At 39.4% G+C, this 24,995-nt stretch overlaps 1 protein-coding gene across 2 annotated transcripts; it reads right to left on the bottom strand.

Annotated features, from left to right (window-relative positions):
- Positions 1 to 442: 442 nt before the first annotated feature.
- gabrg1 (gamma-aminobutyric acid type A receptor subunit gamma1) lies at positions 443 to 24,995 on the bottom strand. 2 transcript variants are annotated; one of them, XM_037072718.1, is made up of 9 exons: positions 24,054 to 24,995; positions 16,521 to 16,681; positions 15,540 to 15,607; positions 14,069 to 14,289; positions 13,686 to 13,768; positions 11,137 to 11,274; positions 10,799 to 10,951; positions 8,444 to 8,643; positions 443 to 7,946 (listed from the first exon to the last, which is right to left on the bottom strand). In XM_037072718.1, the coding sequence occupies exons 1-9, from the start codon at positions 24,128 to 24,130 to the stop codon at positions 7,665 to 7,667; spliced, it is 1,383 nt and encodes a 460-aa protein (XP_036928613.1). In that variant the 5' UTR covers positions 24,131 to 24,995; the 3' UTR covers positions 443 to 7,664. The 2 variants fall into 2 exon arrangements, with proteins under 2 accessions (XP_036928613.1, XP_036928614.1); XM_037072719.1 differs by having other exon boundaries at positions 443 to 7,943.

Raw genomic sequence — 24,995 nt, 5'->3', positions numbered from 1 at the left:
TATGATGACAATCATGTACAGTTCCCCCGTTACATCACTAAAATAGCTGAATAATGTACTTTGTGTCTGTTTACTTAGTGATAATGTTCCACCACACAGACAGGATACATACTTTGAGACAAGCTATCATAAGAAACTTATGGCCTGTCTGAAGGCGTGGCTGGCCTGTAATGTTGAGTCTATTAAAGCTAATATGACTACACTGTAAAACGTCAACAAGTGCATGTGCTGATCCATTACTTAGCCTGAGTAGTTAGTATTAATAATTATATTCAAGTAGTATAACAATATGAAGTGCACTTTTATGTTTTGGAAAGCTAAATTATAGACTATGAATTCTATTTCAATTAAACATATGCCTAAAATCATTTCTGCTAAGCTTTGTGATTACTAATCATCAGTAATCAGCAAACATTGAGTCTCAGAATAACACTTTTTCCAGGCACTGCTTTATTTTCTCACAGTGTATTGAGTTAATAGTCACGATACAATATGAGCAACATTTACAGAGAATGACATACACAGATGAGAGATGGGTTTATATGGCTTGAGTTGAATGCAATACATAGTATTATGCCAATCATTAATAACTAGTACAGCAAACAACCTTGCTCTCATGTTCACCTATCTATTGAACATGTTTTTCGAGGTTGTTGGGCTGAAAAATACAGCATTCGATTTTTAAGTCATTAACTACTTAACAAGAAGGCAATACAATATGTATGAAATGTTACAGAGCAACTTTGGAATACACTAATATGTAAATGAAATACACACAAGTTGAAAAGCCATATAAACTTACATTTTACTTTTAACACAGATCATGAAAACAATCATTTTTTTGAAAGCCAAGACATAGGAGTGTTGAAGCTGAGGGAACTGAAGGCCCAATGAGACCACACTGCACTATCCTACAATGTGTAGGCAGAAGCCATCAGTGCTAAAGCTAAGACACAGCTTTGTCAAAACGTGCAAAATTCTTGGAATTATACTCTGCAATTAAATATAGTCAGCAATGTAGCTACAATATGTGGGCAAAGAAGCTCTGGAAAACAAATGGTGCTTGCATTTATTATGCTGTAAATAACTTGTATTGTAACTGTTGAGCATATTCAGTTTGTAATTTGGAAATGCACTGAGTAAACAAAATTATCCTTTGGAGGGATATATTTGACCGTCACTACTTTAAAATGCAGTCTGTTATATTTAAAAGCATCGTAATGATAAGAATCGGAATCATCAAAACATTTTTGCAAACCACGTATCGATAGAATTTCCTTTTTGGTACAGTCTCACCGGGTCTATCGAGCCTGTTATAAATTTTACATGTCTGATCAGTTCTAAGAGTAATGTGAGTGGAGGAAGGAAATCATAATTAAGGGTTTCCCCTCTGCTGAGGTTGGGACAGGAACTGGAAAGGTGCGTGTTTTGGCAGTAAAGCTAAACCACACTGTGTTGGAGCAAAACACTGATGTGTGGCGATTATTGTTCTCTATAGTTTCTGGTTAAATTTAAGATAGGCTTGCAGTGTGTGGAGAGTTTAAACCTTAAACTCAATATATTTAAACTGGCATGCCTCTCAATTTGAAAATATGACACAAACAAAAAAATCATAAAAGCTGGTTTGAAAAAAAACATTGAAGTGCGGCTGAATTACCTATACTATAATGGGTTACATAAATTCAGAATTCCACTCATAATGTACTGTACATTTCCACAGCACTAATTCCATCAGTTCAACGACAAAGCAGGGCTCCAGAACAACCTTTTTTCCACTAGAGCATGATTCCTTTCAGTAGGGCAAAGGAGCACCAGCCCAAAATTTAGGAGGACCACTTAAATTGTCACTTGGACAACAAATGGGAAGCAGAACACCTCCAATATTTATTGAAGGCAACACATTAACATTAATTCCACTGTAACTTTTATGTGTTTATTAATGTATAAGTGCATTATTAAATGTCTTGTAAACCTGGCACTTATGCAGAAAAAAACATACTGCAGGTGTTTTAGAGGACATTTTCAAGTGTCACATCAGAGTCAGAAAGACCCCTGAAGAGAGTTCATAACTGTTACTACTGCTGTGTACAGTGACTCTTGTGGGTAATTTGAAGGAGCATGCAACTTTATATAAAACATTTATTTACATAGAATATTACTCTACAGTTTTCTGGTGTGTCAGTTAAGTAAATTAACTGCAGACTGGACTCTCTTTAACAAACAGTGTGACAGTGGAGCAGGTCTAGCCTGCATTGAATAACCATCTTACTTCTTACAAGCCTCATATGAGAAATGGCTGTATCCTCTATGCTGCATTTTTATAAACTATGATAATCTGGTCATCCATCACCTCTCGCACATGTTCAGGCATCTCACTCCCTCTTCCTGTCTTTGGGTGAGAGGCCTGGTGGGTAATGAACGCACACCACAGCACAGCGTGTCATGCTTTGGTGTGCATAAAACATTGTGTTCAATTTAATTTCCTTTTATATTTTTGTAAATGTAAATGAATGTCTGTGTTTTTATGCTTTTTTTTGTTATATTAAAATGTGTGTGTATATTGGAATTGGGTCTTATTGATAATCAAGCAGAAATAGTGTCCATTCTATTAAGAAAGGTAGGTATTATGCAATCTTGAGCTGCTACAAAACTTTTCATGACAAATAACAGTGCAGGTACTGAGTTTCATTGACAGTAGTTTAACAATGACAAAAAACAGTAAAGTACAATAGAACTGCTTACAATGAGTAAGTGAGTGGGGGTAGTATTTGTCTAAGGAATAGGCTGATGGATGCAGAGTGGTGAGTACTGATAGAATTGGTGCTGTGGAATTGTTCTTTATGATAAATCTATCAACACAACACGTAATCAACAGTTTTTACCGAAATATGATCAAATCTACTTTTTGTATTTTTCACCATGAGAATACTCTCATATAGTTGCAACATTGGTGCAAGCTGCATCAATATTGCCGAAATACATGCAAACATTTCTCCCACCTATTATAAGAAAAGTCTAAGCGGTAAGAGAGATACGTTTCAAATAAAAAGTCAAATTGTAATTGGGAAGTGAACTAAGTTTGTGAAGTAGAAAATACTGTAACTCAATTTGGTTTAAACAAAGGACGTACAGACATGTCAGTCATGTCAAGCCTTCCTCATTACTCGGTGCAATCCAGACAATGTACTATGTCTTTAACATTGTTTATCAATTAAAACATTATATTGATGTACATCCCTTGTTCAGACCAAACCTAGTAAACTACCAGTTGTCACTCTAGGAGAACAATTGCAACAATGTTCATGTTTGCATAGATTAATGTTGCTTTAGGTACATTCCTTTTTAGATACTTGCATGGTTGAAAACTACTTGTGTACAGAAACCTTCTGCCATAAACATGGCATCTTGTCCACTGCAGATGCTCTTTAAGACTGTTTTTTTTTTTTTTTTATCTGATGTTTAACATATGGAAACGTGATTCAATCAGAACATATGTGCATCATGACATTTTTACGGGAGATGCAATTAAATTGTATCAAACAGTTTCTTTGGTGTTAAGTGGTAAATTCAAGAACCGCTTGTCTGCAGTTACTGAAGTGGAACATGGTGTAGTATTTTTTCTCTCTTGGTATCAGCATTGTCTGTATGTGTTACATTTCCATTCCTACATGTTAGTGTGAAATATACCTGAAGTAGTGTTCACCTTTGTTTTCTCTCTTTATCTTTTCAAATGTCATGAAAAAGCCAAGGATGTAGCAATCTATATCGATGCACAGCATAACTAGTGGATAACTAACGGGTAACTAGTGGATAAAAAAAAAAAAAAAAAAAAGAGTACAGCTGTTTAGGGCTGAAGGCTCAATATTTTTCATAGTACTATGTACATGAAATGCTAAATAACTGATTTACTTGAGTAATGGTGTGGGCTCATGACGACAATTTAACAATGTCTGGTTTGTTTAAAAGAGGCAAAGAATGTGTGTAATCCATAATATGCTTGTGTTACAAAGCTTATATACTTTCTGTACTGACCAGCAGAGACAATAATTATGATGTTTAGAGAAACATCACCAAACAAAATGTTACAGTCCGTCAGTAGCATTGGCTGATATTACCTAGACTGGGGGGTTTGTGGGGTTGACTAATTTTTGGCCTGGCCAATCATCGGGTCCTAGCAGATCGGCTTTAACAGTATTTCCTGCACTTACCTGGGCCGGTCATATTCTCAGTCTAAACAAGTTAACTCTAGTGATGTTAAAGTGTGTCTTGAAGCTGTTGTAATAGACTCTAGGAAAGACTATTTCCTAGAATGTTAGAGAGCTGCAGTTCTGTAGGATATTGTTGTTAGACACTTAAGAGTTAATGGAACTGCATCTAAGGTCTCTGTTTTTTTTAAAATCCAGTGGTGAGATAATTAGGTACATTTCCTTGAGTAGTACAATTTTACTTAAGTTGAATGCTTACATTTTGATACTTTACTTTTTTAAGATCATTACATTTTACCCCACAATCAACATATGAATTGGTGTGCTGTCATATATTGATCCATTCAGCAGTATCAAAGCAATTAATATGAGTTCTCCCTTAACCAGTTGAATTGATGACACTAGTGAGCAATGCATAAGTAACTATATTCCAGTAGTATATTATTCTGAAGTGCATTTTTTATGTTTTGGAACACTAAATGATAGACTATAAGTTCTATTTTATTGAATTGTATGCTTAAATGCACTTCTGCTGAGCTTAGTATTGGATTGTGTGGCATATCACATTCAAAATGATGACACCAAGAGTTTTATTTTGACTGTAAATGTATATTGGTTACAAATGCCAGTTATCAGTCTCAATGACTGATAACCGGTATCTATCCTGATCATTTCAGATATCTACATGTGAATGCAGATAGAAAAATATAAAAGGCTGATTGAAGTGACAAGCTCGGAAAGATGGATTCTGAGATTGCACATATGCCAATCTTTCCATCTCTTTTGCTCTTCACACGGACTGCATTTACCTGCATGCAACCAAAGCCCACTCAAACATAATCTGTCAAGACTAAAAACTGACTACAACCGGAAAGCAGATTTCTTCCAATACCAAAACCTGTCCCTTGCCCACGGATTCTACTTTCATATGTGGATAGGTGATTATAGAGAATTTATACCGTCAAACTATTTAACAACTTCAGCTTTCAGCTTTGAGTCGATCATAATTTTCCATTCCTTTATGAGATCTTCATGACTCTATGCTCTTGACAGCTGCCATTCAGACAATATAGATAAAATGCTGTGCAGAGTATTTCTTCAAAGATGCTGCTGGAAATATGATTATTTTACATGCAATAGAACTGTATAAAAGGAAATACAAGTAATTTATGACCTGTATAGTAAAGGACATTGTTTTTTCGAATCTGTTCATGGAGGAAATGCACAATTAGAGCTGGAAACTTTAAATTCAGAACACGAGTGTTTTTAAGAGTGTACGCACATTTTTTTGAACAGTGCATCAATGACAATTCTTGCACTTTGTGTAAGTTATGATACTTTAGAGTATAAAATGTGGCTGCTCGAAAATCAACCATCATTGTTTATGACAATTCACTGTTTGACAGAGGTTACAAATGAATCCCATGCACTACCATCTGAGCGAGGCTGGTCCAGTTTGACCTCACTGACCATTAAATTTGTGAGGCGCTGCCTAGAAAAATAGAACTGTACGAACAATGGAGTTTTTCAGCTATATAATGATATGCTCCATGGTTGTAATATAGTGACCAATAGTCACACACAACTGTTAATTTTTTAAATCTCAAGTGATTTTTGTAACCCAGCTGAGTTTACATAATAAGAACAACTGATCATTTTAAGAAAATCTGGGAATATACCTTTAAGAGAGGAAACAATACCCATTTATTCCACATTATAGCTACAAAGTGCAACGCACCTTTTTCGCTCTCTTTCGTTTCTTAACAATGTCAATAGCACGGTGGCAAAGAGTAAACAAACATTGGGCTTTTTTTTTTTTTTTTTCTTTGATGGCAATATCTCCTCTGTAGACTGGAGTTTTACTTCCTGCAAACATTTCTGGGGTCAGAGCTGCTATGGGTAGGGTGAGGGTTTGACAGCTTGCTAACAAATCAAATCTAATCTGTTAATTGGGTCAAAATACTTTCAACTCCTCCTTTAATCTAATGAGGTTTATATTCCACCACTGCAAAATCATTTTGTTTGTTGAAATCAACATTTCTTAGCCTCCGCTGATATTCTCCCACTGCTTACGTCTGCCATTTTAACTGCCAGATGCAATGGCATGCTGGATGAAAACGTGGACCAGATGTACCAAAACGTTTTTCACACAACCTGATACCATGGCAAATCATGTAATAAACCCACCAATCCACAGTCTATTTTTGTTAGGCCTCACCTTCTCATTCTGTGGTCAAGTTAGCAATAAAAAGACATGCCAATTTAGACAACGCAACTAGTTGGTTATGGTTAGGATAATGTTTCAGGTCATGGTTTGGAATAACAGAAAACTCTTCAATGAAGTAATCACTATTGACTATGTGCTTTACACAGGAAGCAAAGTCCTAACTCCGTGCTACACAGACATTCTGGCTCTTTATACCGTGTTCATCATTTTCTCCCTTTATTATCACCCCCTGTTTGGTACTGCATCCTCACATAAGCATGTACTTTCGCACCTAGGTGAGGCAAATCTTCACACTCACAAGCTGTCCTCAGGTAGACTGGCGGGTCTATGACACACTGTGACATGACACTGGGCTGAAGAGACACAATGAGAGTTGTCAGCTCAGTGAATCAGGGTATGTTGTCAACCTTGAACAAGATCCAAATTAGAAATTATCAACCCAACATTTACTGGTTGAGATCAACTTAAAAAACAGAGAAAAAAGGAGACTGAGGGAAAGGAAATATGAGTCGAGTTAACAATTATCATCAAGCCTTTTTGTTGTAGCTATATTCTGTAATTGAGATTACTGCAGTCATTCCTGATGTCAAGATCCCCCCTTTAACTCTGCACAAGATAAAAATATAAACCTTTAGACAAATCTGGATTTGGAGTGGTGGACAATGGATAGACGGGTAGACTGTATTATGCAGGATTTGTAAAAGTGGAAAAAAAAATCTGAGTGGCATATTTGAGATGTTTTCTTGTTGGGTATAAAAATACTCAAGGAGCGCATTTCAAAGTTGAGAGAATACCACTTTGCTGCAGCACTGTCAATTTAAGGGTCATAAAAAGGAATCAACCTTGCAACCATGAAAGTCCTCAACACATTTCATAGAAATACAGCCATTTATTTTTCTTTTTTTTTTTGATTCCTTGCTATGTTAAGTCATATCCATACTGTTCTCAATGGCATACTAGCCAGTAGCTGTTGACCAATATTGCTCTGGAACAAGGAGTTGGACAGATTGACAAACTAACTGACAGCTCTCTTTTGCATTTTGCCTCATCACTAGTATGAAAAAAAAAACAAGGCACTGCCATTCATAATTCATCTCCAGATTTCAGTTTCGTTCTTTTTTTTGCCATACATGTTTGCTGAGTAGCAATTATGTTATGCTACAAGAGCAGCTTCGCTTTAGTGAAATGTTTGCAGATGTTAAACTCCAGCTGTCCTTCTTTTGGTACTGGTTTTATAGATACAGGTAACCTATCCAATATACCAGGTTGAAAAGGCCAAAAGCCGTAGGGAAGAATATTCGTGAGTATGAATCGATCTTGGAAACCCGCACATGCATCCTGTTCTCACGCCAGGCACCTGAGCGGCAGTCGTCAAAGCAGCAGAAGAAGCTGGCACAGTCTTTACCATCCAAACACTCGTAAGCATAGTCAGGCTCCTCATGGTATGGCACAATGTTGTTCATCTGCAGCAGGGATGTGCCAGGTCGGATGTGCACCATGCTGGATGCTTTCTGCTGAGGAGGAAAACACAAATGCAGGTATTTCAGTGTGTTACTTGTTCATATAAATAAATATATATATATATATATATATATATATATATATATATATATATATATATATATACACACACACACAAACACACACACACACAAAAGTTAAGGACATTTGTGTCAGGTAGATTATTTCATTATTATAACAATGCTTCTTGGCAATAAATCTTATACAATTGGAAAGCCTGTTTATTTGCCTTTGAAATGGTGGCACATAGATTTGTAAGCAACATGCATTTGTGTGATGAGCAGTATGTGGTTGCGTCCATGAAAAAAATTGCCAAATCGATGGAGGCTGCGCAGCCATTGGCAGCTATCAGAGCCAAGTCCAGCCAACTACACCAATAGTTTGTGAAAGGACCTATCAGCGGCAATTAATCGGCTGACCTCTACTTTTTTGGTCTCAAAAGAAAATGACACATTGAAAAGAAAGAGACAAAGTAATGAGTGCCAGGTACCTGTGTGTTGTTGGCTTTTGCCTTTTTGGTCTGTCTGTTGCTGGTGAAGTAGTGCAGAGTGCCGTACTCCATGAGGGCAGCGAAGGTGAAGATGAAGCAGACAGAAACGAACAGGTCCATTGCAGTCACATAGGAAACCTTGGGCAGGGACTTCCTGGAGATGGTGCTTAGAGTTGTCATTGTGAGCACTGTGGTGATACCTAATTGGATTGTCACAAATACACATTTTTATGTAGAATATGATATGATAATTTTCCTCTATATTAATTTGAATGCTGGTGTAAATAAATACAATTACTAATGAAATTAACAGAATATGTAACATCCAAAGTGCAAAATCAATTAAATTCCATAACAATCAGGGGTATTGCATCAAAGTTGGACTGTTAAATATGTTGCTTTGTGTTTCTGAGTGTTTCTAGAATAACTGCTGCAGCTTTCATGGAACTGGTGTAGGGAGCCCTGCATAACCCACAGACCAGGCACAGCTCCAGGATTTCAGTTTCAGTCACGGTAGTGGCAGTTTTGGCTGGGCCTCATATTTACACAGCTATGTTAACAATGTTTGCCTTTCTTTGAAAGCTTCCAGTCTGTTATAACAGAGATGATATGCACTAGAGGGCAACTAGCAAATCTAGTTGATTTTGACACTATTCAACTTAAATGAGCTAGTCGGACTTTAAACAAGGGAGGGAGCTGTCATTGCTGTCAATTGATAAAGTTATCCCAATAGAAATGCTTTATGCTTTCAAAGCAACACTGAAAAAATAGAGTTGGGCAGGAATCCTCTACCTCCCGTCTTTCCTACATTGTTTTCTTAGTTTATCGAGTCTCTAGAGAAGAGCGATCAAAAGAGATTATCTAAATTTCACATCACAAAAAATAATTGTTGTGAGAGAGTGTGTAAGACCCAGAATCAGAGGGAGGAATAATGGTGCAGGACTACTGTTTGCAGAGTGGAGGCAAGAGGACAAGCAAGTTCTCATCTTTAGATTTAAATGCATTATGTTGTTACTATTGTACACAGTATTTAGTATATTGGTGAAATATATATATATATATATATATATATATATATATATATATATATATATATATATATATATATATATATATATATATATATATATATATATATATATATATATAAGATTGAGAAAGACAAATAGAATTGTACTTGATCTAATTGTACAGTCAGTTGCTGACAGCATGCAGACATTGATACAACTACTAGGCTACTTCTGTACGCCCTGCACTGAAATGTAATGCAAATTACACATTATGAGGTTCAGGACCTTTGCTCGAGGACATTCTCACTAACTCTTATAATTTTTTGTCAAATTCACTCTGCTATACAGCATAGAGCAACACAAGTTTGACCTCAAAAGATTTCTGCATTTCAAGGTTCAACAATTTCTGCATAGCTGTGGGGCAATTGTATGAAACACTCATAGCACAACTTTAAAGCCTTTGAAAATGTGGCTTCAACTGTTAGGCTTCAGAGTTTGGGTTGGCAAGTTATCCTAGAAACCCTATTTACTATATTTGTAGAACATGTCTTAACATCCCCACAACAATAAATAATTCAAATGCTCTGACAGTTAAAAGAAAAAAATCCATTATCTGCCTCTGATGCAGGCCTCTAATAAGCCCATCAAACCATTTCATTTGGCCCATATGACAAGATTGGATAGGCTACATATCTACCTATGCACCTGCCTGCCCAAGCAAGCTGGGTAAAAGAATGCAAGCGAGTCAGGCAGTGTGCAGCTGTGTTTTGGTCGCTCTGGAGGGAGGGTTACAGAAAGGGGGTGGGATTTTTTTTCTGTTGGACACTTTCAAAATTTAGCCTGCTCTTACTGGTTTCTCCAATATAAACAAACCCAGCTTTAAGTGATTCTCTACAGCGTTAGTTTTCATGACTAAATAGCAAAAATCAAATTAACAACTGGTCTGTGGGTTTTTTAAGAAGATTCATGCAAGACTCATAACCATAATTTGATCAGATTTGTGGCCAAACAACCTGCCATCTGTTTTCATTCAAATGTTGCTGAATCCTGATTGGTCCAAGGAAGTATGTTACATCACCTGTTTTCTAATCTTCTTTCTAATTCTCATTTTTAACCTTTGACATGAGGAGATAAATTACTTCACTTTCATATTTTGTCTGCTTTGGATCCCATCACTCATAGTAAGAAATGACTAAGAAAGATTGATGGTAAATTGTGTATGCTTTCAGGCCCTTACAGCCTTTATTTTGTTATGCTTTGAATATTGATGGCCGGTACACTGATTTACGGAGCAAGGCATATTTGAACTCTCTTCGACTTGGTATAAAATAATAAGATGTCAAACCTAGAGATGTGCGGGCTGGGACAGCATCCTTGTTGATCCAGAAGGATACCCAGGACAAAACCACAATCATACTGCAGGGTATGTAGGTCTGGATGGTGAAGTATCCCATTCTCCGACTCAGGTCAAAAAAGATCGTCATGATTACATATTCGCCTGAAAGTTTAAAAAAAAGACTGAATAGGAAATAAAAAAAACAAGACTGAACAGACATTTTCAAGACGTTATCTAAGGAAGTGTTAAATAGAGAACAGGCTGGGATTCCTGGGACCCAGTGCAGGCTACCCATGTTAGATGATTATGCACTCAGCATGTAACACTGCCTGCTTACAATACCTTACCTGACTGTGTGTGTGCCACATCAGAAGTATTCCTCAACCCTACAAAGGCAAACTGGTAGAGTCTCCAGTACCGCTGGTCTGCCACCTCCACTGCCCGTCTTTGCCATCGGTACATGATCTCATTCTTGGGATAACCATCTACAAAAACCACGCAACACAGACACATGACACTAAGTCTTGCTAATACCTATTACTTCCAACACGAAGCTCAGATATGTCATTCAGTGTAATGTACAGCACAAGGGAACATTGCACCATAGCAAGCCAAAGGGGAGCATTAATGATGGGTCTGACCTGCACAGTCTCATGAAATTTCTTCAAATGAGCAAGATGTCTTCAAATGCAAATAATAGGCTGTGCATTGTGGCATGTGGTAGGCAAACATGAGCTTTAATAGACATTTCTGTAACAGTCAGTGGGACATAGGTAGTTTGCACAGACGCAAGCTGGTGCTTAGTCCGAGACAATTCAGATTGGAAGCAGTTGCTCTATGTGAGGTTTACGATGATAGAAAAGAGAAATCCCCTTTGTCATTTTACTACAGGTAGACAGATTATTGGCCCTGGCCAATTTCCCACCCACAACAATATCTGATTGGTAATGCATCACAATTAATAACCTATAAACAATGAATAATATAAATGTTTCAAATAAGTGTAGTGGAGAAAAAGTCTAACTGTACTTTGGATACAAACTTGAGTAAATAGTACTTAAGTTTATTCCATCACTAGCTCAAAAATCGTCTTTTAGCTCCATAAAATCCATTTCTGTCGATGCCTAATTAAAACATTGAAGTTTGTTGATGCCGCAATACTGATTTGTCTCAAGCTTGTAGAGCTCTTAAATTTGATTATTTCACACAAAGAAGGCTCATGTCTTCCTGGCTTTATATAACAAAATCTGAAATATCCATTTTTTGGATCAATAAGCTCTCATACATTGCCTTCCGCAGTGACCTGTAAAATGCTTATTGTAAAGGTAGTCTGACATGGCACACTTAGGGTCAAGATCCTAACAAGAAAACCAATTGATTCAGGGGATATTGTGTTGTAGTTGAAGCTATGGGGAAGATTACCTCAGCAATTAAGAAATTATTCTTCCAATAAACACAAAAGAGGTTTGCTGCCTGACTGGCTCTAGGATTACTGTCCAAAAAAAAAACCAAAGAAACAAACAAAAAAACTGTATAAAATGTAGAAAAACACAACTTTATAACTCATTCAATCACACAACTTAACTGCTTTATTCACTGATTTGTTTAAGACTGGGACTATTTCCCTGGGTTTTTCCACTGTTGTCCAGCTTGTCCAGACTTAACTGTGGCTTATTTAAGCAGCACATCAAAACCCCTGTTTTGCCAGTTTTTTAACAGGTGTGTAGTTTGGTTGCACCATCACCATGTGACTGACAACAACAAATGCTGGATCCCAGCGCAGTTCTCACAAGACCGGCTCTAGTTTGCCTGTAGTAGCTCTGTCTGCTTTTCTTGCGGTCTTATAGGGGGTTCTCTGAGCCTCAGCTCCATTGGCAGACACACTGACCGTGTCGGCCTCTGTCCCAGTCTTCTGCTGCTCCTCTCAGGTTCACTCATTCTCCAGTGCGGCTCTTCACTGCAGGAGTGTCTCTGGCTCATGAGGTTGAGCAAACAGGACGGCCGTCTGCTGCTGCTGGCTGCCCTGTCACTGCTTCGCCACCTGGTCTGTTGGCTCTACCTACAAGCTAAGAGACACTGCTGCTGCGACAGCCAAGTGGTTGGTGTTTTATCGGAGTAACTACAGCTCAGAATTTGCTAAATAAGCAAACACGCAAATCAAAAAATCCAACTGTCCTTGATAAAGTGATTTAACCTCTTAGAAAAAATAAGTCCAAGAGGTTTTGCCTGGTTTTTACAGTTGTTAAAAATAGGACAGGTCATTAAAACCTGCAGCCCACAAGCCGTTTCATGAGAACTTTGAGCGTTGTGTGTTGGTCTAACAACGGATTACTCCCTGCCAGTGACAGCATCACAACTGCTGAAGGAGGCTCGTTTGTAAGCAAAATAAATGACGAGTGCTGCTCAGATTTCGTTGGCTGTTTAGTGGTTCTTGTTGGTAAAATTGCAACTGGTATGTGCTCATTTGATGACATTTAGTGCGACTGTTTTGGTCCTGATATTTGTCCTCCACACCATGAAATGGTTTTCAAAATTTTCACTCGCGTGTGGAAGATTAAAATCATGACAAGACATGAGAGGCTAAAGCACAATGCAAGAGACGAATGAAGGATGACACAGACAGCATGAATCAGACTGGGAGAGGGTGCATAATTCATTAAGTCTGTCAGAGAAAATGGGGCTGGGTGACCTCCTCTCTCCGCTGGTGAAGCATATGATAGATTGGTACAGGCTGAGAGAGGGCAGCCACAAGCAGATGGGCCTGTCGGCAAGGAGAAGGAACAAGGGCTTAGCCACTATGCTAGCCCACACAGACGCCCCACTCTGGGTGAGTAACGGAAGTTGAAGTCGAGATGGCGGGTTCGAAAATGGGAGGGGAAAGCGTTTGACCACCTACAGCTTGAAAACTCCAGTGGACACGAGTGTTCATCCATTGGAAAGTTATGCAGCTTAAGGTAACACTCCGCATTAATAGTCAACCTAACAAAAACAGAATTGTGACAGAGAAAAAGGCAGGTCTCAGCATTGACTTTTTCCCTCCTAGGTGTGACTGCACATAATAAATGTACTTCATGTTCTCTCTGTAACCATACCAGCAAATGCAGAAAACATAATGATCATTATATCATGCTTTTTATACATTTGGATCACCTAAAAGAGAACTACAAAATATAAATACAGATGCACACACTAAAGCTGCACAAACAACAAAGAGTTGATACTTAAACGTTAAAAATGGCTACCGAGTACGTCAGCAAACCAGGTGCATAACTGTCCTACCTCAGTGTGTACATGACTCTCCCATTGCTCCACAGCCTCAGCAGGCGGTTGGGAGTGGTGATCCAGTGGGCGTCTGACTTGCGGGAATTTCTGAAGAATGTGTCGGGAATCCAGATTTTGCCTACCATGTTACTATTGAGCATGAGCAGCTTCATTGAGCTGTTAAACTTGAGTCGGCTGTCATACCACGTCTGGGCAAAGAAGATGTCGATGGTGTATTCCTGCAACAGAGTTAAGAAATGAACTGATGATCATTAACTTGAGCTAAGTTTTAAAATACCAGTAAGGCTATTTAGGAGCAGTTAGAAGTTACTTTAACAACAAAGCTACCGTACTGTCCGTCAGCACTCCATAAATCACACTGGTACTGTAATTGGCCTCCATCATTCTTACAGGCTGTGTACTGCCACAGTCTGGAGGTCTTAATTGAGTGGCCACTGGTTAGAAGTAGTCGGCAAATGCTTTCACAATAGGCAGATTAAAGCTGAGGCAGAGCAGCCGGAGGACATCATAAAATATTATCTAGTTTCACCAAAATCAGTGACTAAAGGCACAAAGTTGTCTTCTGTACAGTTATGTGGTAGGCCCAGTCCCCAGAGACATTCTGCACTGACAGCATCTGTCTTTTTTTAAACATCCAGTGCAAGGTCATACATTTTAAGAGAGTATTTGTGGAATGAAAAATTTGGATATGCCCCCGAGAACAGGATCAACAATCATCATTTATTTACCGTTTTCAAGGAGATAACAAACTGTAAAATGTCTTACGAATATGAAAGTGCCTGTCTGAGCTACAAGATATGAAATTCCCTTTATCTTTAGACAAAACACACAGCCATTGTTGGGCTTGATCCTAGCGTATAAAAGATATATAGAGAAAGACACAAAGACAGTAAAACATTGATCTGACTTCATTTTAACTTTGAAGGGGTCATATTATGTTAATTTTCAGGTTCATACTTTTATTTGGAGGCCATAGTAGAACATGTTTTAATTTTCAAAAAAACACATTATTCTCATACGGTGCATTGCTGCAGCACCCATTTAGACACTGTGTTTTGAATGCGACATTTTAGCTACGGAGTGAGACATCTCACCTCTGAGCAATCTTTGGTGAGAGTTGCATATGCACATTAATTAATGGACAGGATGTAGCTAATCAGAGGCAGAGCAAGGAAAGTCATGTTGAGCAAGGTAGTGTGATCCAAAATAAAGCGCTAAAGCTGATAAGCCTGATTCTGATACTGAAACACAGGCAGAACAAACCGAACCACCTTCGCAACCAAGACAGTAGTAGCAGGACATTTCAGAGTGGTAAGTTATTATGTTTTAAGTATCTTTTATTTCAAATAAAACCTTTTAACTTTGCAATTTATCTACATCACAGTAGCAACCGTATGTCTGCTGACTGACTGGAGTGTATATATTTTATAATATATACAGAGAGATCAGAAGAAGCACCAAGTCTTACCATGTTGATAGGGTCCACTGGTCCAATGCTGTTCACATATACAGCTGTTTCAATTATTGTTGGCCTCACTGAAACATAACAGAAGACATACCACACTCAGGCAGTGACTCAGGCAGCATCAACTTTACATTGGATGTTAGCTGACATCCAGCATTCTAGCCCTGAAACTGCAGATCCCAGTGTTTACCTAAGTAAAGGCTAAGTTAGGTTAGGCCAGAAATATATTAAAGGTTTGTTACTGTTTTACATTTCCAAGTTACTTTAATATCTGAGGTCAAGTGTTGTCAGTTTGGTGCAATGTTGGTGCCAAGTGATACCACGTAAAATTTATGTAAGCATTATTGTCATTTTAGCTAACTTGCTGTCAGTTTTACAGTTAGAAATCCCCTCCCTCCTTTCTGTGTCACCACATAAATACAAAGCAGTAGTTGCCAGACATACCAGCAAACAGATGGGTGCACAGAGCAGTGTTCACTGTCCTGATTGGATAACATGGGATTGGGATACCAAAAATAATGATTTTCTCTTGTATTGCTTGAACAGAGGGAGGACAGACATGGCTTATTGACCAAACGCCATGTTTAAGTGATCAGACTGTAAGACAGTTGACATGAGTATCAATGCTAGCAGCATGATGACAGTAATAATATGCTTTGCATCCTGTGTTTTTTCAAACTGTCAATGTGGTCAAGCAATCACTTGTAGGACCAGCATGCTGGTAGCAGACCAACAGCAGTTTCTCCTTTGGTATATAATGGTCATTGGCAAACGGCTTTTAGATGCATTATGCCACCTTCTGGATAGGTGGGTTAAAGTTCTGGCATTAAGTAGGACAAACAAGCGATGAATTGAATCTCCTACACAGCTGGTAACCCAGCTGGTCTATTTGCATCTTTTTTAATTTCTTTTAACTTTTTTATGTTGTGTTTTGTGGTTACAGTTAAAACAAATGCACTTTTCCAGAGGATGAACTTCACTTGCCTCCAATGTCGGGCCGCAGTTTGTTGTCGTAACCCAGCAGCAGTTTATTTAAGATCAAAGTCACATCGCTCTCGTAGACCTTTGGTGATAGGACCCAGGTCTTATTTATGGGAACGTCTTCATAGTCCTCCTCTTCCTGTTTACTAGGGCCAAATGCTGCACTGTGTGAGGAAAGAAAAGAAACATTGTAGGAGTTACAGGTACTTACAGTATAGTGCATATAATCCAGTGGAAGCTTGGGAGTTCATCCAGATATGGGTTGGCTTTGGAGGAGGTTTTCAGCAATTTGATGGTTTTAGGGTTATTGTACTGGTTTTCAAAACTCAAAACATTTTACTCCATTTGGGGTTGAAAAACCTCGTACACAGTACTTAAGAAACCAGTACTGACTGCAGAACTGGCTGAAAGACTATTTCCTGTGATTTGTAGCTAAAGTCAACAGCCTCACAATCCCAACACCTGCATTTAGGGAAAGCCTACACCTGCGGGAAACTACCTCTGCACTCAGACAGAAATAGTCTCCCTGGCCTCTATTTACCATCCAGTCAGAAGGGAGAAGCACTGCCTGAGACAAGATCATGTCCGATGCTTTACATGGCAATGCTTGATTTAGTTCAAGATACCAGCAACAAGTCCTACACCCTTCAGAACATTGCCAATAGACCTAAATTTAAATTTATACTAATTTCTCCATCCATTTTCTGCCATTTATCTTGCTCCAAACATACTCATCAGCTTAGCCCCAAATGTCCCTTTCTCTAGACACATCCTCTAGAGGGATTCTGAAGGATACCCATGCAAGATGGCATACTTAATCCCCCGACCAGTACTCCCACTTTGAAGTGACAAGAAAACCTCCAGTCTTAAGGAATTTAAAACGGTTTTAGAATATGCACACCTGACTTGACAATTTCTATTCACTACAGCTGTCTATATTATTACTAATGGCTACATGCAAAGCTTCAACCTCACCATACTCTGTGTTTATACTCTGATGTCTTCTGACTTTTTAAATCAATTCATCCTTGAGTTCCTCAGATCTCGCTCGCAGTATTTTCTGTCAGCAACCAGCCACAGTTTATCCAGTCCGGTTCCTAATGACAACAACAGTTGTTGCCCAGTGTACCTTAATGGCCAAGTGTTTCTTCAGTTGTGTTAGTATAGACAAAGATTATTTCTGAAAATGTGTTACAACCCTTGTCTGAACAGAGGTTTTTTTTTTTTTTTTTTTTTTTAAAAAGAATAGAATAGAATATATCTTTATCATCATTGCACACTGTACAACAACATTGAGATGCAACCATTTATTAGTATGGAAGCCCTAAAGGGCCATGAGTTCATACACTTTATTTCCTCCATTTTCCCATGATAACAAGTTACTTTCCCAAGATAATGGGATACTTTTCTCAAGATAACAAAACGTTGTTTTCCTGAGATAACAGTATAATTAATTCAAGATCTTTAGAAGAAAAAAAAAAAATAAAATAAAAAAAATAAAAAAAAACGATAGTGGAGTATATCGAATTGTGTCATGTCATTAAAACAGTAGTAAAGTAACAGGCTACAGTTAAAACAAGTAGTCTATTGTCAATATCACAATAATAACAAAGAAGAAGAAAGCAACAAACAACAAATATGCATGTCCGCTGATATGTGTGTCTCTCCCTGTCTCTCAGTCTATGGCAGGCTCTCTTAGAATGCATGTCACTGTGCAAAATAAGAATATTGCCGCAGCGCAATCTAAGTGAGCCTGATGTCGATGTTAACTACATAGCTGACCAGCTACGTGGTCCGGACATTCAGTATCCATGGAGACGACTGAGACCTCGTAGCTGGTTCAGCTATGTAGTTAACATCGACACCAGACTCACTTTGATTGCACAACTGATATAGCTGACCATCTTTTTAGATTACGCACACTTACGTGTAAAAGATACGTGACACAGTGATCGACATGCTCCTGCTCCTCTGACATTGCTAAACCAAATGATGTTTCCTGCACTGTTTCCAAAAGTGCCAGTGTTCGTGTAGACTGCACTGACATTGGTAGATTGTTAATTTGTGGGCGTGCTGTGCAGATGACCATTAATGAGCTGATGACAAAATGATGTCTGGTCATCTTGAAAGTAGAAAAAAATCATTGGAAACCATCTCATACCTGAGCCTTTTGCTCACAGCAATTTTATATATAGATTCACTAGGATTATGGTTGCTATGTTGAATGTTTTTAGTCTCAATATTGACTAGAGTACATAGAGACAGAACTTTTTCAAAGTAGTAGTTAGCTCATGTTTCTCTTCTCTGTTGGTTATCTATTTGATTGAACAGCGCCCGTTAGCCCTTTCCTCACCTCACCTTTTTATTTGTGACCATTTTCTTAACTCCTGCTAATAGGTTTAATGAAGTTCACTTTAACCATTAACATCCTTTTTTTTTCATGTTGCCTCCATCTCCCTAGCGAGCTAGGTCATAACATTGTTTTGCAAAATATCATTGTGCCATAGCACTCTCCAAGGACAGAAGCAAGGTTTTGCTTATAAAGCATGTATTTGTTCTATGCTTACTTCAGCAAACAACACAGCATAAAACTGTCACTGAAAGCTATTCATTTTGTGATCACACCAAAACATTTCAATATTGCCAATTATCCTCTCTTGGGAAGCAATACATTTGTGAAGCTATAAAAAAAAATGTATAACCTGAAAAGCTATAGAGGAGTAGAATGCGTCATGAATCCCATGAAACAAGGATAGGGTTAAAGTGATTTTAGGATGTAACCTAGGAATGACACACAGCTGTAGGCAGTGTCGTGTGTTTTTTGCTGCCCTGCCATGCTGTGTCTATTACAGACAGTTCTGTGCCAAGGTGTGCCACTGCTGTTCCCTCTTAATGAACATGGACCTGATACTGTAAAGAGACCCGAGGACTTGGCATTCAGCCCAGACTTCTAATAAAAAAAGAACATGACCGCAACCTCAGCATAATAACCCAGTGCAGAAGAAATTATCCTTACTACTCTGGCCAGAAAACCGAAAGAAAAAAAAAAAAAAAATTCATAAGACTTGTCCATGTCTACTGTATGTGAATTGTCTTAAGAAAATAGCAACATTTTCAGAATTTTGGTCACTGCAAATTTAGAATTGATGTTTTGTCATTTCCCCATTATAAGTGGGGTTTAATAATAGTAGTTGTAGTCGATAATTATTTCTGCTGTCCATCCGAACAACTTGGTTGGTACCAAATGCATACTAAGGAGCAATTTCAAGTTCAGCTTGAGGACACTAACATAGGGACAAAAGGAGTCTGGGTTCAACATAGGAATATAGGATGGTCCAATCTACATCATCAACCATCCAAATACATACACATACACAGTGACTGGAACACTGGATATGCAGATTCATTGGCTATATTGCCATAGCCCACCACTTAAAATCTTCTAAGGTGTGGCTAACTATATTCAAATGTGTTTCACAAGGCGTTTTTTTTCTCCTTTAGCACTGATGGCGTTGCCATTTTTAGACTTGTATAGTCTAGGATCTTTTTTTTTTTTTTTTTTTTTTTTTTTATGCAGTGATAACTCATTAAATGTTTTAAATCTTATGTCTAAAGATGGTATAAGTGGTATCCTGAGTGAGATAATCTCCATTATTTTTTTTTGTAAAGTATCACATCAGGCCTTATTGTTAAATTTAAATAATTGATTAATAATAAAAATGTTACAACTTGTTTTACCAATGAATTAGAAATTAACTGTAAAGAAAATAAGTCACAGGGCATAACTGCCATCTCGTAACTCCTTTTGTCACTGCGGTGTGCATTCTACACAGCGGATGCCATTCAAGTTCACAACAACAAAGCATCCAATATATTGTGTTGCCTGTACATGTATATGCACGCGCATAGCAAGCAGACGGTGGTGCAGCAAAACGCCGGAGGTTGGTGCAGCGGTGTGGGAATGTTACTCCATGGTCCGTGTTTGAACCCCCTGCTGATCACTTTGCCTAAAGGGCCAACCTGCTATGTGGTTCTGCGCTTAGCATGCTGGTCTTACTAGTAACTGTTTGTCCTCAACAGATTAGAAATAACAGCTAGGTCATTACTGTCATTACTGTGTGTTTTAAACTGGGGGACAAGACTGAACCGAGGTGAAAGTGAAAATGTATCCATTCTTAATAACATACCCCGCTACTGACCGGGTGATTGTTGGCCTCCACAGATGTGTTTTAAAATGGTGAAGTAAGCAAAACTGAGTGAATACATATGACAAATGACTTTATACTCTGCTGGGGCTTCAGTTATAGTGTGATTGCCAGCCTATGATTGGCCCCTGCAACATGACTCTGTGAGGTTGACTCTGTCTCATTTTATTTGGCAAGATCTGCCAGAGCCAAAATGGACTACCCTCATTAAAATGAATGGGAAAACCTGTGTCTTTGAAAAGCCGGATCCAATGTGAACCCAATTGCAGCACTACGACATGCTCTCTGTGTTGTTTTTTCTCTCTTGGCTCACTTGTCGGACGTGACACTAGGGGTGATACTCAAACTTTGAATCAACCTTTGATTTCGAAGGTTAACACACGTCTATATCTGACTGTGACACCTCTACCTCTTAGTACTGACGTTCCTTACCATTTTCTACTTCACATAATATGGAAAAGGACATAAAAAAACGGAGCTAAAATCAATTATCACCAGCAACAGCTCCAAAATCCTACAATAGAACAAGGACTTGAATAAAATATTTAGTTTTTCAGTCTTTAGCACTGAGCCATGGTGACTGCTGTTTGAGTTGATCTGAAGTTTAAAGTCACACTGAAAGTTGGTGAAGCAGACTTCCACTGAATCTTCTCACTTTGATTCTTGATTCAACTGGAGCCCTGGAGACTTTTAAACACGAGTCACTGATTCCGTGCCAGTTCAGCCTGTCTTAGCATGTTCTTCTCAGGGACTTTTCTCCACTATTATATGTTCCAGCGGTTGCTTGGCATGCTAAAACCAACGAAGCCTGTGCTGCCACCACTTTCACACTGGACAAAGGCACACACCCACTAACATCTGGCTTCTGTGTGCAATGTGAATGTACATTGTCTGGATTTACCTCCTGGTCAATCGTTGCTATGACGTGCTGCTGGATTTTCTATATCTTTTCCTCCATCTCTGTCAAACAGAAAATTGTTCAGTGGGCACTGAGTTTGAAAGACAGGCTCAAGTCAAATATACTAAAAAAGTAACCATTGTCAGTATTTTCTGTGTGACCTGAGGCTGCCTGATCCGTACTGTGCATGTGCAACTCTCTCAACCGAGATCTGAAAGAAGTTCCTTATTTTCTTCCTAAAAGAGGATCTGTGGGTACTGACATCATCTGAGTGAAATAATTCACTACAGAGTTCACACTGTATATATCTCCACCTGATCATATCACTGTTCACTCTGTATAGTTAACTAGTCCTAACATGTTCTAATCGAAACGATGTGTCTGAACCTAACTAATTGCCTGCCACACCTTAGATTTTTAGGACTAGAATTCCATCCCCGGTGATGAATTACCACCCTCCCATTTACTCTCATCTGCAGCTGGTCTCACAGGATATTGCTTGTGTTGCGTCGAAGTCTGTTCCCTCGTTCATGTGTTCGTCCCCTTACTAGCGGCATTTGAGACAGTTCATAAACTGCATTCTTTCTACTAGATCAGTGAATAACAAAACCTGTCAATGCATTAATAAAACTGGGTGTTCACTATTCATAGCATAGAGATCATAGAGTTTTTTTTGCTTTGGACCGTAGCCACTCTGTTAGTGGTGGGTATATTACTAAAGCCATCCTTGCGACAGCAACCACAGTGTTAACAACATGTCTGTACCACAGGGAAATGCTGGGAGTGGCGAAAGTTGAAAGGTTGCTGCTGCAACTAATTCTTTAAATTACATCTACCCCTCTCCCTCACTGAAAAATACAGGAATACTTATGCAACTTTTCTTAATTTTCCATGTCATGCTCAACACAAGATGTCTCCCACATTACAGACGAGGCAATTCTCACTGTATATTTAGATATGGGAATTGCATATTAGAACAGGATTGGCATCAGCGCTTGTTATATCACAAATCATGCTGGTAGGTGCTACATGATTCAGCTGATGGTAATGAATTCAACCTCGTTTTCACATACATTATTCTGCACAGTGACGCTCAAGCTTCACAGTGAAGAGGAAAAAAAAAAAAACTACACCTATTGTTCTGTGGAGGGTGTCAGCTTTTTCGTAAAAGACATCCGAGTATCATCATCATTTTAGAGGATAAGAACCTGTCACACAGTTAGGGTTTGAGGGTTAACGCCCCCACCCCCACCAAAATGTTACATGTTAGTTTCCTAATCCCTCTCTGCCTGAGGGAACAGGTTCATAATCTCCTGTGTGCTTCTGGAGGAGTTGTGTCGAGGCTGGGAAAGTAACCTGGATGATGCCCAGTGGCCATCTCAGCCCTGGCCTCAGACTACACAGGCAACAGAAAGCTTCAGAAATAAAAACTAGGAAGAACACAGTTTGAAAGGCACAGGCAACTACTGGGCAGAGGGGGGCCTAGTAGAAAGGCAATATCAAGGTGCATTGTGGGAAATGTGCAGGAGTTTGACCTCTAGAGATTACAGATATCTCAACCTCTGCTGCTGCAATTGTGAACACAGTTCCTAGAATGACGGCAGTAGAAGCTCTGATTGGCTGTGATGGCTCTTAATGTTCAGCACTGACTACACACAGATCCCTTCATTAGAACTGTAGATAATAAAGCCAGAGACAGAGCAGTTGTGAAATGGAACAGACACACTAGTTAATACACAAGATGCCAATTTTAAGACCTCCCAGGCCCAAGTGTAACTTTTTTTTGGAAATGAGTTTGTTGGGTAAAGAAATGTGATGTCTACTCGGCTGATCTGGAGCTTTCTACATCACACCGTTACATGTTCCATCCGGAGCAGTTAGGCCTGCCCACACTTCACACCTCTGTGATCAAGTGACCCACAGAGGTTTTCCTCTGGGGCTGGTAAGTGAAGATCTGTGTCTTCCAAGCAGCAACATCACCCACCATCCCTCCATCAGCCTGCAGGACATGTTCCTGCTTTACTCAGACAGACAGAGGCTCGAGGTTTAACACAGACCCGCTGCTGAAACTACAGAACTCAGATGCCGGTGTATTAAAGCCATGCTTTTCATTCGTTTCTGTGCGCCAAAAATCACGCACAGATTTTAAAAAAATAAATAGATAAAAAAAAAAAATATGCAGACACATCACTCAAGGTTTGTTCATTTTAAGAACGTTTTCCGATGATGTGGAGGATAGTCTTTCCCTCCGCGGCCCCAGCGAACACAATGACCCTTTGTACTGCGATCAGAGACACAAGATGCAGAACGCAGCGATTCCTCACACGAAACCCCGCAGGAGGCGGCAACATCTGCAGCCGTTTCACTGTGACAAGGCGTCCTCCTCTCATCATGGAGGCACCCTGCTCCTCCACAGCAGCGCCGCACACTTACCACAGTCCGAGGAGAGCGAAGAGCAGCCAGGGATTCATGGCTCTGCGCTGCACAGCTCTGACAACCAGCCGCTTCATTCTCTCCTCCGCAGCTGGAAAAACGACCTCGGCGGCGTCCTCGGGAGCGCAGAAGGAGATCCGGACTTGGCGTCTTCGGGTTCGCCTCTAACCGCAGCCGATGAGCGTTAAATGTAGCGAGTGAAGGACGTGAGAGATGCGTCCATGATGTGCGTGTGTGTGTGTGTGTGTGTGTGTGTGTGTGTGTGTAGGTGCTGTGAGCGTGTGGGGGGGGGATGTGGCAGAGAGAGTGAGGCTGCCGGCAGAGCTGACTCTGCTCCAGTCCATCTGCAGTGCCGCTAACAGGCTGCTGACAGACTGCTCATCCAGCGGTGTCTCTGAAAAATCCCTTTATTTTTTTATTTTTTTCTCGCCATATAATGTCGTTCCCTGTTATCCACACTGATTCTTTTCTCTTTTTTATTAGCCTATATGAACATTTTTAAACAGATCTGTATGCAGATGAAGGCACCTGCTGCTGCTGCTGCTGGCCGCTCTGTACAGCCACTTCATGCATTGCATGGTGGCCGCATGGGACAATCACAGGCTGTCAGCTTCTGAGCTGCTTGACCAGTTTGGGATTGGATTAAGCGCCCTTGCTCAGGGGCACCTTGACACATGTGAGAGGAAAGCGCCACATTCAGTCCATTCTTCCATATAAGGGGTCCCTCAGTCATCCAGCAGGAGGTGAAAGTCATGAAGGCTTCACATGCAGCCTCACACCAGTTGTATGGGCACTGGATGTTGGCGCTTGATGTGTATCATGAAGCAGTCAATTGTCCATTCTTGACATAATTCCAAATGGCACTGCCCACACTTCCCTCTGAATATTGTCTTTCATCATAATGAGATGCAGTATCATATATTCAGAATGTGGGAGAGGAGA

The sequence above is a fragment of the Acanthopagrus latus genome, chromosome 16 (genome assembly GCF_904848185.1).
Source record: "Acanthopagrus latus isolate v.2019 chromosome 16, fAcaLat1.1, whole genome shotgun sequence".
In the NCBI taxonomy this organism is placed as follows: domain Eukaryota; kingdom Metazoa; phylum Chordata; class Actinopteri; order Spariformes; family Sparidae; genus Acanthopagrus; species Acanthopagrus latus.
The sequence above is the reverse complement of the archived record's forward strand: the minus strand, read 5'-3'. Positions and strand labels throughout refer to the sequence as shown.